Source organism: Ammodytes marinus, assembly GCF_949987685.1.
Source record: "Ammodytes marinus genome assembly, chromosome: 9".
Taxonomy (NCBI): domain Eukaryota; kingdom Metazoa; phylum Chordata; class Actinopteri; order Uranoscopiformes; family Ammodytidae; genus Ammodytes; species Ammodytes marinus.
In genome coordinates, this window is record NC_137213.1 from 16,475,358 (window position 1) to 16,488,369 (window position 13,012).

General features: G+C 40.6%; 1 protein-coding gene across 4 annotated transcripts in view; it reads right to left on the reverse strand.

Annotated features, from left to right (window-relative positions):
• Positions 1–683: 683 nt before the first annotated feature.
• kmt2cb (lysine (K)-specific methyltransferase 2Cb) overlaps positions 684–13,012 on the reverse strand; it is an 87,757-nt gene continuing 75,428 nt past the window's right edge. For 3 of the 4 annotated variants that reach the window (XM_080034677.1, XM_080034675.1, XM_080034674.1), the window contains exons 45-60: positions 12,422–12,586; positions 12,183–12,312; positions 11,907–12,054; positions 11,554–11,738; positions 11,259–11,395; positions 10,790–11,072; positions 8,198–8,331; positions 7,542–7,658; positions 6,100–7,216; positions 5,870–6,006; positions 5,638–5,780; positions 5,343–5,517; positions 5,105–5,221; positions 4,931–5,004; positions 2,915–3,023; positions 684–2,465 (exon numbers count right to left, since the gene is read on the reverse strand). In XM_080034677.1, the coding sequence (XP_079890803.1) occupies positions 2,373–2,465; positions 2,915–3,023; positions 4,931–5,004; positions 5,105–5,221; positions 5,343–5,517; positions 5,638–5,780; positions 5,870–6,006; positions 6,100–7,216; positions 7,542–7,658; positions 8,198–8,331; positions 10,790–11,072; positions 11,259–11,395; positions 11,554–11,738; positions 11,907–12,054; positions 12,183–12,312; positions 12,422–12,586 (3,264 nt within the window). In that variant the 3' untranslated portion in view covers positions 684–2,372. The remainder of the gene's footprint in view (positions 2,466–2,914; positions 3,024–4,930; positions 5,005–5,104; positions 5,222–5,342; positions 5,518–5,637; positions 5,781–5,869; positions 6,007–6,099; positions 7,217–7,541; positions 7,659–8,197; positions 8,332–10,789; positions 11,073–11,258; positions 11,396–11,553; positions 11,739–11,906; positions 12,055–12,182; positions 12,313–12,421; positions 12,587–13,012) is intronic. The other variant, XM_080034676.1, reaches the window with a different exon arrangement.

Consider the following 13,012-nt stretch of genomic DNA (forward strand, 5'->3'; position numbering starts at 1 on the left):
GCCTCTCCACTTCCTTGACTTGGATTAGCTTTGGTTAGCTCACTGGCTAACAAACTGATATGTACTGTATGTCAAAATAGAAAGTGGTGTCCTCTCTCCCTCCACCGAATGTCAGGCTCATTCATAGTTAAAAAAAAAATATATATATATATATATATTTTATTTTAAGAATGCCACGCAATGACCCACACTATCCTCGCGATCGACCTAGTGGGCACCCCTGGTTTAGGTAGTAGTGCAAGATCTTCCTTTTGCATCTTTTGTTTCGGTGTGGAATTTTTGCATCAAGTCTCTCAAATGTAGCCGGTAAATTTAAGAGTTTGGCATATGCGTGGTCTCTCGTGGCTGGAATAACCTAATGTGCCCATTAGTAAAAATAATTATCCCAATGCAGTGTTAATGTAGCCTTACCTATTTATAAGTATTTTGCTTTGTCCAACTACTTTTAGTTCCATTAAAAAAGGGGGAACAACGTTGTTGTTGCCTAATTCCTACCCCGCTAACCTGATTTGGATGTAAATATCCTCAAATTAACGCTGAAAGTCTAAACTTTAAGCACATAATGTATGGCTAAATGTATTCATATGCATTACAAATTGATATACCACACACACACACACACAAACAAAACAACCTGCTAACATGTAAAATAGTTTATTTTTGTAAATGTTTCTAAATTCAACTCCACAAACTCCAAACCTCATACTCTGTACACTTCAAAAGGCATTTTCCAAAAAAAAGAAAAAAAAAGAAACAAAAGAAAAAAAAATCTGACTACGAGACCAAGAAAATGTAGCACAAACACACTGGCAGGATGATGTAATATCATACAACAGAAGAAAAATATCCAAGAAACAATTTTGTTACAACCATTCATTGAGAAAATATATACAATTGAGTCTTCGGAAAGTTAAAAAAATACATGCCATATACATTACAAGTTCTAGGACTGTCTCCAAAATTTTACAGTCAACTTGAAATTGTGCACGCAAAAACCTTTTCCGTTTTCTAAGCATGTGACTTGTGAAGTGTCAGTATAAGAAATATCTGTGATTAAGGAGAATGCCATATCTGTCCAAACGGTTCCAAATAAGAGTTCCCCGTACGATTTCTGTCACACACTGCTTCGTCTAACTCGCAACATGATTAGACGTTTGCACCTTATTTTAAAAGCGATGTAAAAACAAAAACACAGGTAAATACATATCGGTGTTCCTAGTTGTGTTAAAAAGTTAAAAAGTAGTTTTTTTGAGTTTCAAAACCTAATTCACAGTTCTTTTAAAATCAAACCTGATTAACAGCAAACAGATCACACTGATCTCTCACTATTTGAAGAGTCTCTTTGTTTTTTAAATTCTGTAACCGATAACTCGTTACGTTAGTCAACAAAAATATTTCTTTTTTGAGTGGTCAAAGTATGTGTAAGTCACAAAACACTAAGCTACAATACCTTACTTTTAATACAACAAAAATACTTTGTGAATTATTGTGGTTATATTACAAATTCTGTACAGAATAATCATAATATATACTCTCAAAACTGAAATAACGTCCATCTTAAATAAATTTCAATGACAAACAGAACAAAAAAACAATTTAAAAACACCCAAACATCAAGAAGGTTAAGGTAGTATTTGGTCGGTTATTCCTATAGTTTTCTTTATGTACATTTATACAAAAAAGTAACAGCATGTCTTTCTCAGTCTTCAGAAACAATAGCCTTCTTTAACGCAATCTCATCATTTTGAGAATAAAATTCATTCACTCAGTAATAAATACAAAACCTCTCGAATTCCACACAAATCACATGACGGAGACCTATGATAAAACTGACTCATGGAATCAAGTATTTTTAAAAGTTTCGCGTGTTTTTTTTTCTTTTTTTTCTTATTTTTAGTGCAAGTTAATATTCCCTTCGCAGTATTCATTGCTGTACATTCCTCATTCAGTGATGTCTACATTTAGTCATACGGTATACATTAACAGTATGAAATAAAAGGGCCTGCCCTTAGTAAGCAATAAGGCCGCACCCTGCACAGTGCTTTCTCATTCGCTGGTGGATTCCGCACCCCATGTACACCAAACACACATACAGACAGATGGAGGCATCTCATACAACAGAGCCTCTCACATATGGCACAAGTCAAATCCTGCTACTGTCTTACCTTTCCCCTCCTCCACCCATTTGTTTTCCATGATCGTGATCAACCAAAGCTTAAATTCATTCATCTCTTCCTAGAGGGTTTGGGTCTTTTGCTCATTCGTAAAATGACTTTAGTGTGATGCCTTTTTTCCCTCTCTTCTCAGAGAATCGCAGCATTCACACACTATAGCAAGGAATGCATTTTTGATTTGTCGATTTTTTGTTTTCTTCAGTTAATCCACTTCCTGCATTCAGGAGCTCCACAGTGGCAGGCAGTCTTGGGCTGACCATCCACAGTGTCAAACTGGTAGTCGAAGCACAGCTGTAAAACAGGGAAGAAAACATAAGTGTGAGCATCACAGTGGAACTTTTAAACTCACACATTCATGCAACTGTATAAGTAAGAAGTCTAATCACATCCAACCATACTGGCAGAGAATACAATGTCCAATTAAGAACATTTTTGGGGATGGAATTAATTGTTATTTTTGTACAATTTATCTGGTCAATATCGCAGCCAACTTGTTGGTGCAGGATAAATATTTATTAATAATTTTACCAACTGCCAGCAAGAAAGCTGTAACACGAAAATGGTTGCAGGCCAATCCTCCAACATAGTCTGATAGAGAAATTTGGTTACTAACCTTCAATGTATGGAGAGAATTACCTTCTCACTAAATCTAAGGACTGAAAAATGCTTGAGGTACTGGGAAAAAATGGTCTGTATTTGTGTCATCATAAGATGTAATTTGCTCTGCAAAAGATATTCACCTCCTCTCCTTTTTCAATCCTGCGAATGCAGCTGATGATGATTTTGTAACCCCTTTCAAATGTGACCACCTCGGCAACGCAGTTAGAAGAACAAGAGTGGTTGATATATCTGGAAAACAAAACAAAAATTAAAACAGATTTCATTCATATCATACCAAATTAAACCGAACCTTGACGTGACAAAATAAAATAGTCTTAGTTTGGATCAAATTGCTTGTTTCTAGTGTTAAGTTTTTTTTTGGGATGGTTCTGACTTTAGCGCAATTACAGTAAGTTCTGGCAGGCTACTGTCAGAACTGGAAAATGGAAAAAACGCAGACACAAAATGAGCAAAGAAAGCAAAATGGGGGACGGAAGCCCAAATGTTTAAACATGTGTTGTCATCATAGATAGTATATAAAATGGATGTAGCATCCGGGCTGGCCTCAGGTAATTCAACTGCATCCAATCGTCCTGGCCTATGCACGTCGCCATCTTGTCAGATTTTTACTCCGCCTCATTTCCTCTTACCGAAAAAGGGCATTGATATGACGTTGGGGGGAGAGAAATACGCCCATCTAGCCAACGTATACCTCCGAGGCGAATTGAGGGTCAGCGGGCGGCTAGCTGTCACTCAAGAGGCCGCACCCCCAATTATTCGTACATTTTAACCTCCAATAGTTTAGAAACTAGCGTAATCCAAAAAGATTCACCCCCTCAGTTTTGTCAAATGGAACCTGGCCCCATGTAGCGGCTGTTTTTTTGGTATCGCCTCGCTCTAGGTTCCAAGCGAGCTGAGCCGATGCTAAAAGGTGACGTCGGCAGACTGCCGGCCACTGATTGGCCAGAGACTACCGGCTTCATTCTGTTGTATATTCTCCCAAACTCTCCGGGACTTTTCAAGTGCGTCACAGATCCTAAGAAAACTTAATGAAATGTCCATATATTCGCTAAGCTCACCCAGTTGTGTTGGTTATTGGGAATGTTACTTTAAACATACTGTACACGACAGAGGAGACATGTAGGGCAGCTAGCAGCTAGCCTATAGTAGCCAGCACGGACAGAAATGATAGCGAGCGATTACATTACAAGCCTCGGACTACACTGATTACCTCAATAAAATATTGAGGAACACCAATCCTCCCGTTTAATGGCCCGTCGCAATATTCTTCTACTTCTATTAGCAAACAGATACAAGGGGGGTATTTCTTAAACATTTTCCATCTGTATTATGGTGGTTGGTTCAGTAAAAGGAGTAGGCTTTCTGCCCCTTTGTATGACGACCCCGCACACGTTCAGGAGGTACTATTTGCGGTGGAAAACGATCCGTGCTGCTACCAAACAAAGTTGAGTTAAGTCGAGTTGAGTCGAGTAGAGCTAAATGTGCGGTGGAAAAGCGCCATTAATTGTTTTTTGGACCAGGCCGTAAATAGGTTTAATAATGCTGTGAAAACGGCCTATTTAACAAGGTAGTCAATGAGAAATGGCTCTGTTTTGGTACCACCTCTTAGTGGCCACTCGGTGAAGTACATTTTTTGTCACTCCCTCATTGGATGCTGGTAGAACTCGATGTGGTTGGGGCTTGGTTGTCATACGCAGGCCTGTCTAAAAAACTATCTATTCAAATTATAGGGAGACTCAACTCACATACGTAATGAAGCCAGGACATAGGTAAGTCATGTACAGTTATTAAGTGCACTCCATGTGAAACCTAAACTAACCAGATCAAGTATACAATTTAACAAAAAAACGCTAACCTCAGTTAGGACCCGGTTCAGACATTCAGATCTAAAAAAGGCCTGAGACAGTGTTTTTCCTAATTGGCTTAAAGACAATTTGACTAATGTTAAATTGAATGATGTTGTTCCAAAAATTCAGATACACACATTCTCAAAGCTCATTATGAACACATTTTACATTTCACAATTTCTTTTAAAATAAATGAATACATTGAAAAGAGGTGACAAAATCAAATGTGTTATTTTCTTATCAAATGTTTAAAAAAACAACAAAAAAAACAATGGAATCCCATCGTACCTTGCAAGCCCTCCAGTTCGAGTGGCATCAACAACGTGTTCGCTGTCGATGCGGAACATGAACACTGCTCGGTTCTGTCAGGGAGAGAGGAGGATTTAATTGCCGATTGTTTTGGCAGAAGTTACTTAAGACAAAATAAATTTCAGCTCGAAAACGATAAAAAAAAAAAAATACCTGAGATTTATAGATCTTCTCCTTCCTGATAGCAACCTCATTTCGAAGGATGGTTCCATTGTACTCAATCACCATAGTGTGTTTTTCCATGTCTTTGGCAGCAAACAGCCCCAGGCCCTGTGAATACATTACAACAGTAGGTATTAATTGTGTCCAGAGCAATCAGAATCCAAGAGCATGAACCCTTACTCTGTCAAAACGGAGAGATACATTTACTAACTGTATAATCAACACTGACCTGGATGCGGGAGCGGCCCAGATAGACATTGGCTCTCCACTCACTCTTCATCCAGCGGTACTGAGAAGACCTGGGGTGCACTACTGGAGGCTTGCTATGGGGGGCGCCACCTTCTCCTTGTGCCACATTCTGGTTAGACCTGGCACTGCTGCTGGATACAGCCTGTGGTTGTGGCCTTTATGTTGAGAGGGAGAAGTAATAATGTAATAAAAACAATCCAAATTAAATAATGTGTTATAAATAAAATATAAATATGCCCAAAAACATAATTCATGTCAGCTTAACTCAAAGTTACCTTATCACCATAGAAGTGTAGGGAGAGTTGGCTCGTGGCTGGGCGCGGGCGCTGCCAGCTGGATTGAACACGAGAGGTAACTCCACAAAAGGGTTGCGTCCGTAACGGAATGAGTACCTGTCACAAGCCTCCACTCCCGGGAGCTATGTGAAAATGATTAAAAAGGGGGTTTTATCATGAAGCCCTTATCACATTCTTTAACCTGAGTAACAAACACAAACAGTCTACCTACCGATTCAGAGATCTTGGTGACTGCAGGGACTGTGAGTCCAAACAAGTCCTCTCCTTTCAGGTAAACAGGGAAGAGCTGTAAAGTGCCTGTTTCACTTCTTTTCTCTGCAACAGGACCCAGAACCTTATCCCACACTCCTGATTCCAGGGAAACAAACAAACATGATAGTTAGAAACTCTTTTTGGAAAATATTATTCCTGTAAAGTGTAAAGTGAATAATTAGGACACACCTTTAGCAGAGGCATCAGTCAGGACCAGGTCTTGGTAGCCCTGTTCAATGACTCTGATGGTAAACTCTGGCAGTCCCTCTCTCTCCTCAACTGTACAGACATAGCGACAACGGTGGTTGCCATGGCGCATGCTCCAGTAAATGCGGCACGCCTCATAGCCTACTGGATGGATGGATGTTGAGGAATGGAAGGCAGCCATTTGTAGAGGGGTTAGTTGGCCCATTGCATGCAACACCAGGCTGCCGACTCGAAAGGTATAACCCAACTCGGGCTGCCGCACAGCAGTGGCAATCTGACGCACTTCATCTCTTTGGACGTAGACACGTCGGAAGACGGCAAAGCAACGCAGCTCGTGCTCCAGTGCTTGTCCAGCTGTTCCCCGGGGCCTGTGGGCATGACATAGCATGGTCTTGTCCTTGAAGAATGTGCACTGAGCTTGCAGAGCACAGGTGAAATGGTAGACATTGGTACACCGTAGGCGGTGGCAGCCGCTAGTGGCTCCAGTCTGCTGGCAGTAGGCGCATCGTACCGTTTGGCCACGACGCAACGCAAGCTCCACGTTGATGAGGGCGCCCGCCTGCGTCTCATACACCTCAGTCGACCACAGGGCACAGTTCAGGTGAACCCATACGTCAAGATCTATATTGAGAAGCCTAGCAGGGCCATCAGTGATCCCATCTCCAAACTGGTGGCAGAAACAGCAACGCCTCTGATCCCGGAGTAAGGCAGGAGGTCGCAAAGAAGCTCCTAGTTTCTTTAGGAGCTCATCGATTTTATCCTCATCTGGGAGTTGGGAATTCCCTCTTGGCACCACTATCTGGACAGTCCACTTTCTCCAACGAAGACCTTTCGGCCTTTTGCCTTGGTGCCAGCCGTCATGGGACCTTTGCCGGGCCTTCAGCTTCACTGTCACTTTGATGGCATCAGACTTGATCTCAGTCTTGGATGTCTCGCCTGCTGTAGGGAAGGGGATTGGAGGAGTGGATGGGGGGGACTGCTTGGGCTGAAGCTGGGCCAAGCAATGGACATCCAGCGATGACATGTTGTTACTGTACTGGTGCTGAATTTTGAAAAGGCTCTCAGTTTCCTCGGACACAGGGAGAAGGGACGATGATTCCTGAAAAAGTTAGGCAAGAGAAATGACGTCCAGGGTTGGGGTGTGAACGTTTACAAAAATGTCACGGTACACGGTTAACCGTGACGTCATTGTCAAATAGTTTGTGTTATTTCGTATGTTAAATGAATGAATGTGTCTCTCCCGAACATAATGAAATAAAAAAATAAAGAATGTTGTTTATTGATTTTTCCGAAGCGGTTATGATTTACTAACCGGTTACACGTGTACAACCCTAGTCCAGGGTAAAGACAACAGTCATAACTGATGACTGAATATGATTTAGGCTCACTGTTGTGTTTCTGCATGTGTTTACAGCGCTACACACCTTAGTTGTTTGTAAAGTAGATCTGGATTGCAGGGGAGGTGAGGCACAGTAGAGAAGGAAGCAGCTGTGGCTGCAGAAAACCAGGACTTCTTCAGATTTCAAACGGCATTCAGATTCCTAAAGAGAGAACACAGCAGTTTTAACAGTCTGAATAAAGAATCACGTGTTAAATCAAAGCCTGACCAATGAGAACTGCTTATTAAGCTCAACTGACGCTAAAAGAAGCTATGAAATAAACAACAAAAACATAGAATATTTAAAAAAACTAAATTCTCTTAAGGCTGAAGTCGGGTATAGGGTATGCCGTTTAACCCACTAATTGATCCAAAATTTATTAAACTCAAGCAGACAGGATTTACATAATCAAGAGGATATATGAAGTATTACTGTGGCGCTCTGTGTGTGCTTGTGCACATTCAGCCCTTCAAGCTGAAATAGTTAGTATATCCACCAAAGTATGTTCTGGGCATACAGTCATGGACTTTCTAGACCCCGCACTGGAGAATCAATCATACAAGTTGGAGAGAAGACGTTTCATGAAGTGGTATCTGTATATGTAAAAGTTGTTGTACTTTATGCAGGTGAAACCTAGTCTGTCTGCTTTAATATACCACCCTGCTGCCATCCAGTAGTTTTAAACCTAATTAATTCAGTACCTTCATGTGTGCAGGAAGATCTATGATGGATTTCTGCACTCCGTTTCCCAGAACAACCACCTTGCAGTTGCAACACCACTGAGGTTTACATCCCGGGCTAGCAGGAGTCTTCTGGTCAGGTCCACGAGCTGCACCTGAAGTAATACAAATTATGTTTTTAAAAATGATATCCATTTCAAAACACATTTTGTGAAGGTGAACTTGATGCTTGATAGAAGTTAACAAATAAATATTAGATCAGGAAAAAAAGACCCTATTGCATAAGTCACAAATAAATTCAACTAGACCATGGAAGCAACTGTGCCTACCCTTCGACTCTTGGTGAAATATGCCCTCTCTTATCCAAATGTGTCTGTGCTAACAAATTATTAGGCAAGTTTCTAATGTTTTCGACAGCAATAAGCAGAAATATGTATGCCAGCGTTCTAAACAAAAATCCTTAACTCGCCCTGCGTTTGAATGGCATATTTTGTACTATATAGTATGTAGAAAAAAGATTTAGGATGTGCCGATTCTTGAGGCCAGATTTAGGATGGTTAGAAGTACCCAGATTCCCTACTTCATCCGGCCAAGATTGTTAGTGTTGAAAACTGCATCCTATTTAGGCGATTCTGACCCACAATCCGGTGCGCACGTGAAGTGACGTCACATCGACGAAGCCTCCATATGAAAACAAACGGGGATGCGCCAGATATAAAAGCAAGAGGCAATGTTATGATGAAATAAAAGAGTAAAAGTATGTCCCAATAGTATGCCTACTGCATCCTATCTAGATTATTTTTATCGTCGGATGTATTATGTAGAATAGAAAAAAGAAAGAGTATGCGATTCGGAACGCAGGGTATATTTCATTAGCTGGGAAAGTCCCCAAAATCAAAATGGATGCCTGTCAGCACCTGGCCTTTACGCTGCTGTCAGCCCCAGAATAATAATGTTATGCAAGACAAAATGGCAGTTTGCAAACAGTGTTAAGATATATACACTGTGTTCCAAATTATTATGGAAATTGGAATTAAGTGTCATAAACATTTAATTTTTTGTATTTAATTTAAACTCATGGATGGTATTGTGTCTCAGGGCGCTTTGGATCATTGAAATCAATCTCAGACACCTGTGCTAATCGGTTTGCCAAGTAAGCCCAATCAAAGGAAATCTACTTAACAAGGACGTTCCACATTATTAAGCAGGCCACAGGTTTCAAGCAATATGGGAAAGAAAAAGGATCTCTCTGCTGCCTAAAAGCGTCAAATTCGCAATACCTTGGACAAGGTATGAAAATTAGATATTTCACGAAAACTTAAGTGTGATCATCATACTGTGAAGAGATTTGTGGTTGATTCAGAGCACAGACAAGTTTGTTCGGATAAAGGTAATATGAGGAAGGTTTCTGCCAGACAAATTCATCTGAATAGGAGAGCAGCTGCTAAAATGTTAAGATGTTTTTGATTGAAATAGCTTTTTATTTCACTAAATATGACCTCCACATTCTGCAAATTCAACAAATTACCGTTTTTAGTTGTTTACAACCTATACAATGTTTTGAAACTCTGTTGTGCATAATAATTTGGAACAGTGCATTTTGAGTTTTTTATTTTTGAAAACGTTTTTTTTTTAGGTTTGTTCAATAAAATTTGAAATATACTTTAACACAGTGGTTCTCAATTATTTTCTGTCATGCCCCCCCCCTAGGGGACAGACATTTTTTTGCGCCCCCCCCTAAATTGAAATACTGTTGAGAAACTGCTAATATTTATTTATTTATCTATACAAAACCACTGAGTTTCTGGCACGAGCATTCTGCATACAATCACCTTATTATCAAATTGGATAACAAATTAGCTGAGATAACTTTTGCAGCAAAAAAATTCAAAGTTCAGTTTATTAGCTCAATTTGTAACATTTAAACAAGACTGCTCAGTCTGTGTGAATCTCAGGACAGAGAAACAAGAGCAAATGATTCACTGAGGTTTGCATTTCATTCAAAACATTTTTAAACTGTAAACATAGTTAAGGTGGTGTTTTTTTTTATTATTATAGGCCAATAGGCCTTCTGTGATGCGATAACCAATAATTCATTAATGTTATTATTAGTCTACTTGCTTGATTTATTTTTAAATAGCCTACAGAGACACATGTGGACATTTACTTACTGCAAATCGCGGCCTTTCGCGCGGATATGACCATACACAAGCACACATCACGCTTGCTAGCACTTAAAAATAAAACAATTTTTTATTTTTTTTTGTCAGTTGGATATCAAGGCAGCCCCCCCCCCCCCCCCCCCCGACAACTCACCATTTGAGAAGCACTGCTCTAACGGTTGATGACTTGAAAATTATACTGACTGTGATTTTCATCGACTATTTTGGAAAATCTGGGAAAATCTCATTTTATAATTTGGAACGCAGTGTAACTGCTCCTGTGGATGTGTAAGGATAAACAATGGCATATTAAGATTGAATTGCTGCTTTGCGCTTCACACAAAGACATTATGTGTAGTTTAAATCAGACATGACATTTCAATTAAAGACTGTGTTACAGTACTTGGGGGAATTGAAGAAGCTCTTGTTTAATTTAGTTGTATTCCCTCACCTGGGCTGTTGGGATGGAAACGGAAATGATGTGCCTGCTGTTGTTGCATCATCCCCTGTCCTCCGCTGGGCCTTGTCATTTGCCCAGGCCGTCCGGGAAGCCCTCCGTTTTCTCCTTGTCGGTGGAAGAGCATGGGAGGCCGAGGCTCCATGCCATGGGGTCCCACCCTTGGGCCACCGAGTATAGACATGGGCCCCCTGTCTGGGGTGCTGCTGACCTCGTAGCTACTGGGGATCTTCACACACAGTAGATCTGAAATGGCAGCCACAACACCTGTGATGTTCTGGAAAGGAAACAATTAAAAAAACATATATCAACAAATTGTTTTCTCTTATATATTTTTCTCATGTTGAATTTTAAGGTAAATATTTTAACAGCATTCTTGGCCCACGTTTGATTGACTACTAAATGTAAAAATTATATTAATGCTTATTTTCTGATACACCACTGTAAATTGAAGCGTTCGTACCTCTGCTGCAGCTGGTCTTAGCGTGATAGCTACAGATACCAGCCCTTGTTTGGAATCATTAGGCATGTGGCCAAGGGGGGCGCCGAAGAACATGGCAAAAGGCTCCGTTTTGATATCCTGCAGTTTGATTTCTGACCCTGGAGAATAAAAAGTAGGACAAATAGTTTCCATCTTGTTAAGAGCATGCTGAAGTTGGGTTTTCAAATTGCACGCACTAAAAACATCCAATTAATTAGGACTGAAGTCAAAGGACTACATTTTTTTATTTGGTTGATTATTGTCGAAGTTTGTTTACCTTTCCCATCAGGTGCAGGAAGCATGGGGAAAACAGGGGACAGACAGGGGGACCATGGCTCTTCCTTCACCACTGAAAGGTCTGGGTAGCGGCTGATCTCCATGCCAACAACGCTCTCAGGGGATGAGGAGGGAATAAAACTGTCTGGTGTGTCCCTGTCCTTGCAAGACTCCTGTCCTCTGTTACTGTTATAATTTTATGAGAAGAAAGATATATCCGTCAAGACCATGCAGCCCAAGGCCATTCTCGTGATCACATGAGTAAAGAACACTAACAAATGTTATGCCAACTGTTAATAGTGCAGTAGCCCTCCTAGAGGCAGTTTGAAGTAATTACTGTTTTTTATCCATTACCTAAGCTCCTCCTGGTTGTTGTGAGGAGGGGTGGGGAGGGAGGCTGGAACATCAACAGTTTTGGGTCCCTGAGCAATGGCCCGGGCTAATAGGTCTTCCTCAGTCCTAAACGGAACATGTAGTGGCTTTGGGACCAGGCCTTTGGACACTGTATGAAAAAAGGCACAATGTCATTACGAATGTACATACCTTGCTCGCCTATAATGATGGAAATATTCAATATCATCTCTGTAATTTTTCAGTGTAATATAGTAGGGAAGTAATGTGAATTCTTACCCATGGCAGCAGCTTTGCTGGCCAGCTCCTCTGTCGTGGCAAATCCATTGATCATTTTCTGTCGGTTCACAGGTGGTGGGGTGGGAGGCAGAGATGCTGGTGGTGTTGGTGGATTGCTCAGGTTACTCTGCTGTGGGAATCAGAATCAATGCAATGTGAGCACACCATGCTGCAGACACACTAACACACACATTACTCTGTTTACCCAGTTGCAATTTAGTAAAGCAAGCAGATCTCACTTTGTAGGCCAGTTGGGAGTAATAGTCAGAGACTCCATCTAGTGTGGCACTGCCAAAGGTCCCGGCCAAGAGGTTCTCTCCATTGAGCTGGCCGCTTCCATAGGGAGCGAAATGGGCAAAGTTGATGCTAATCAGTGGCTCCATGAGGGGCAGCAGGGAGAGCTGCTGTGTCGGGAGAGAAAAACAGGCACAGGGCAAGAAAAAGAATATGAGTGCAATGGATGTTCAAGCACACACACCAAACAAAATAATACAAAGTATATAAATAATAAAACGAAAAGACAAAAAATTGCATTTGGTCTTTTTAAGATAAACCTAGCATAACCAGCAGCAGTAATCTTGAAAGGGAATGATAAATAACATAACAGCTTCTCTGTGCGACGTGTCATTATTGCCTTGTTTGAATGATCAGCAGCAGAAGTTTTTGTTTTTTTTCCAATATCTCAAGTTGTTTTACTGAAAAAAAATCGTAGATAAAAAAAGAAAGAGAATATTGTTTGGAATGAATATTAAATAAATCAAGTATAATCTCTGTTGGAAGTTAACTACCCCCCTTTAGACCACAAAACAACGCAGGTAAACGGGCGCAGC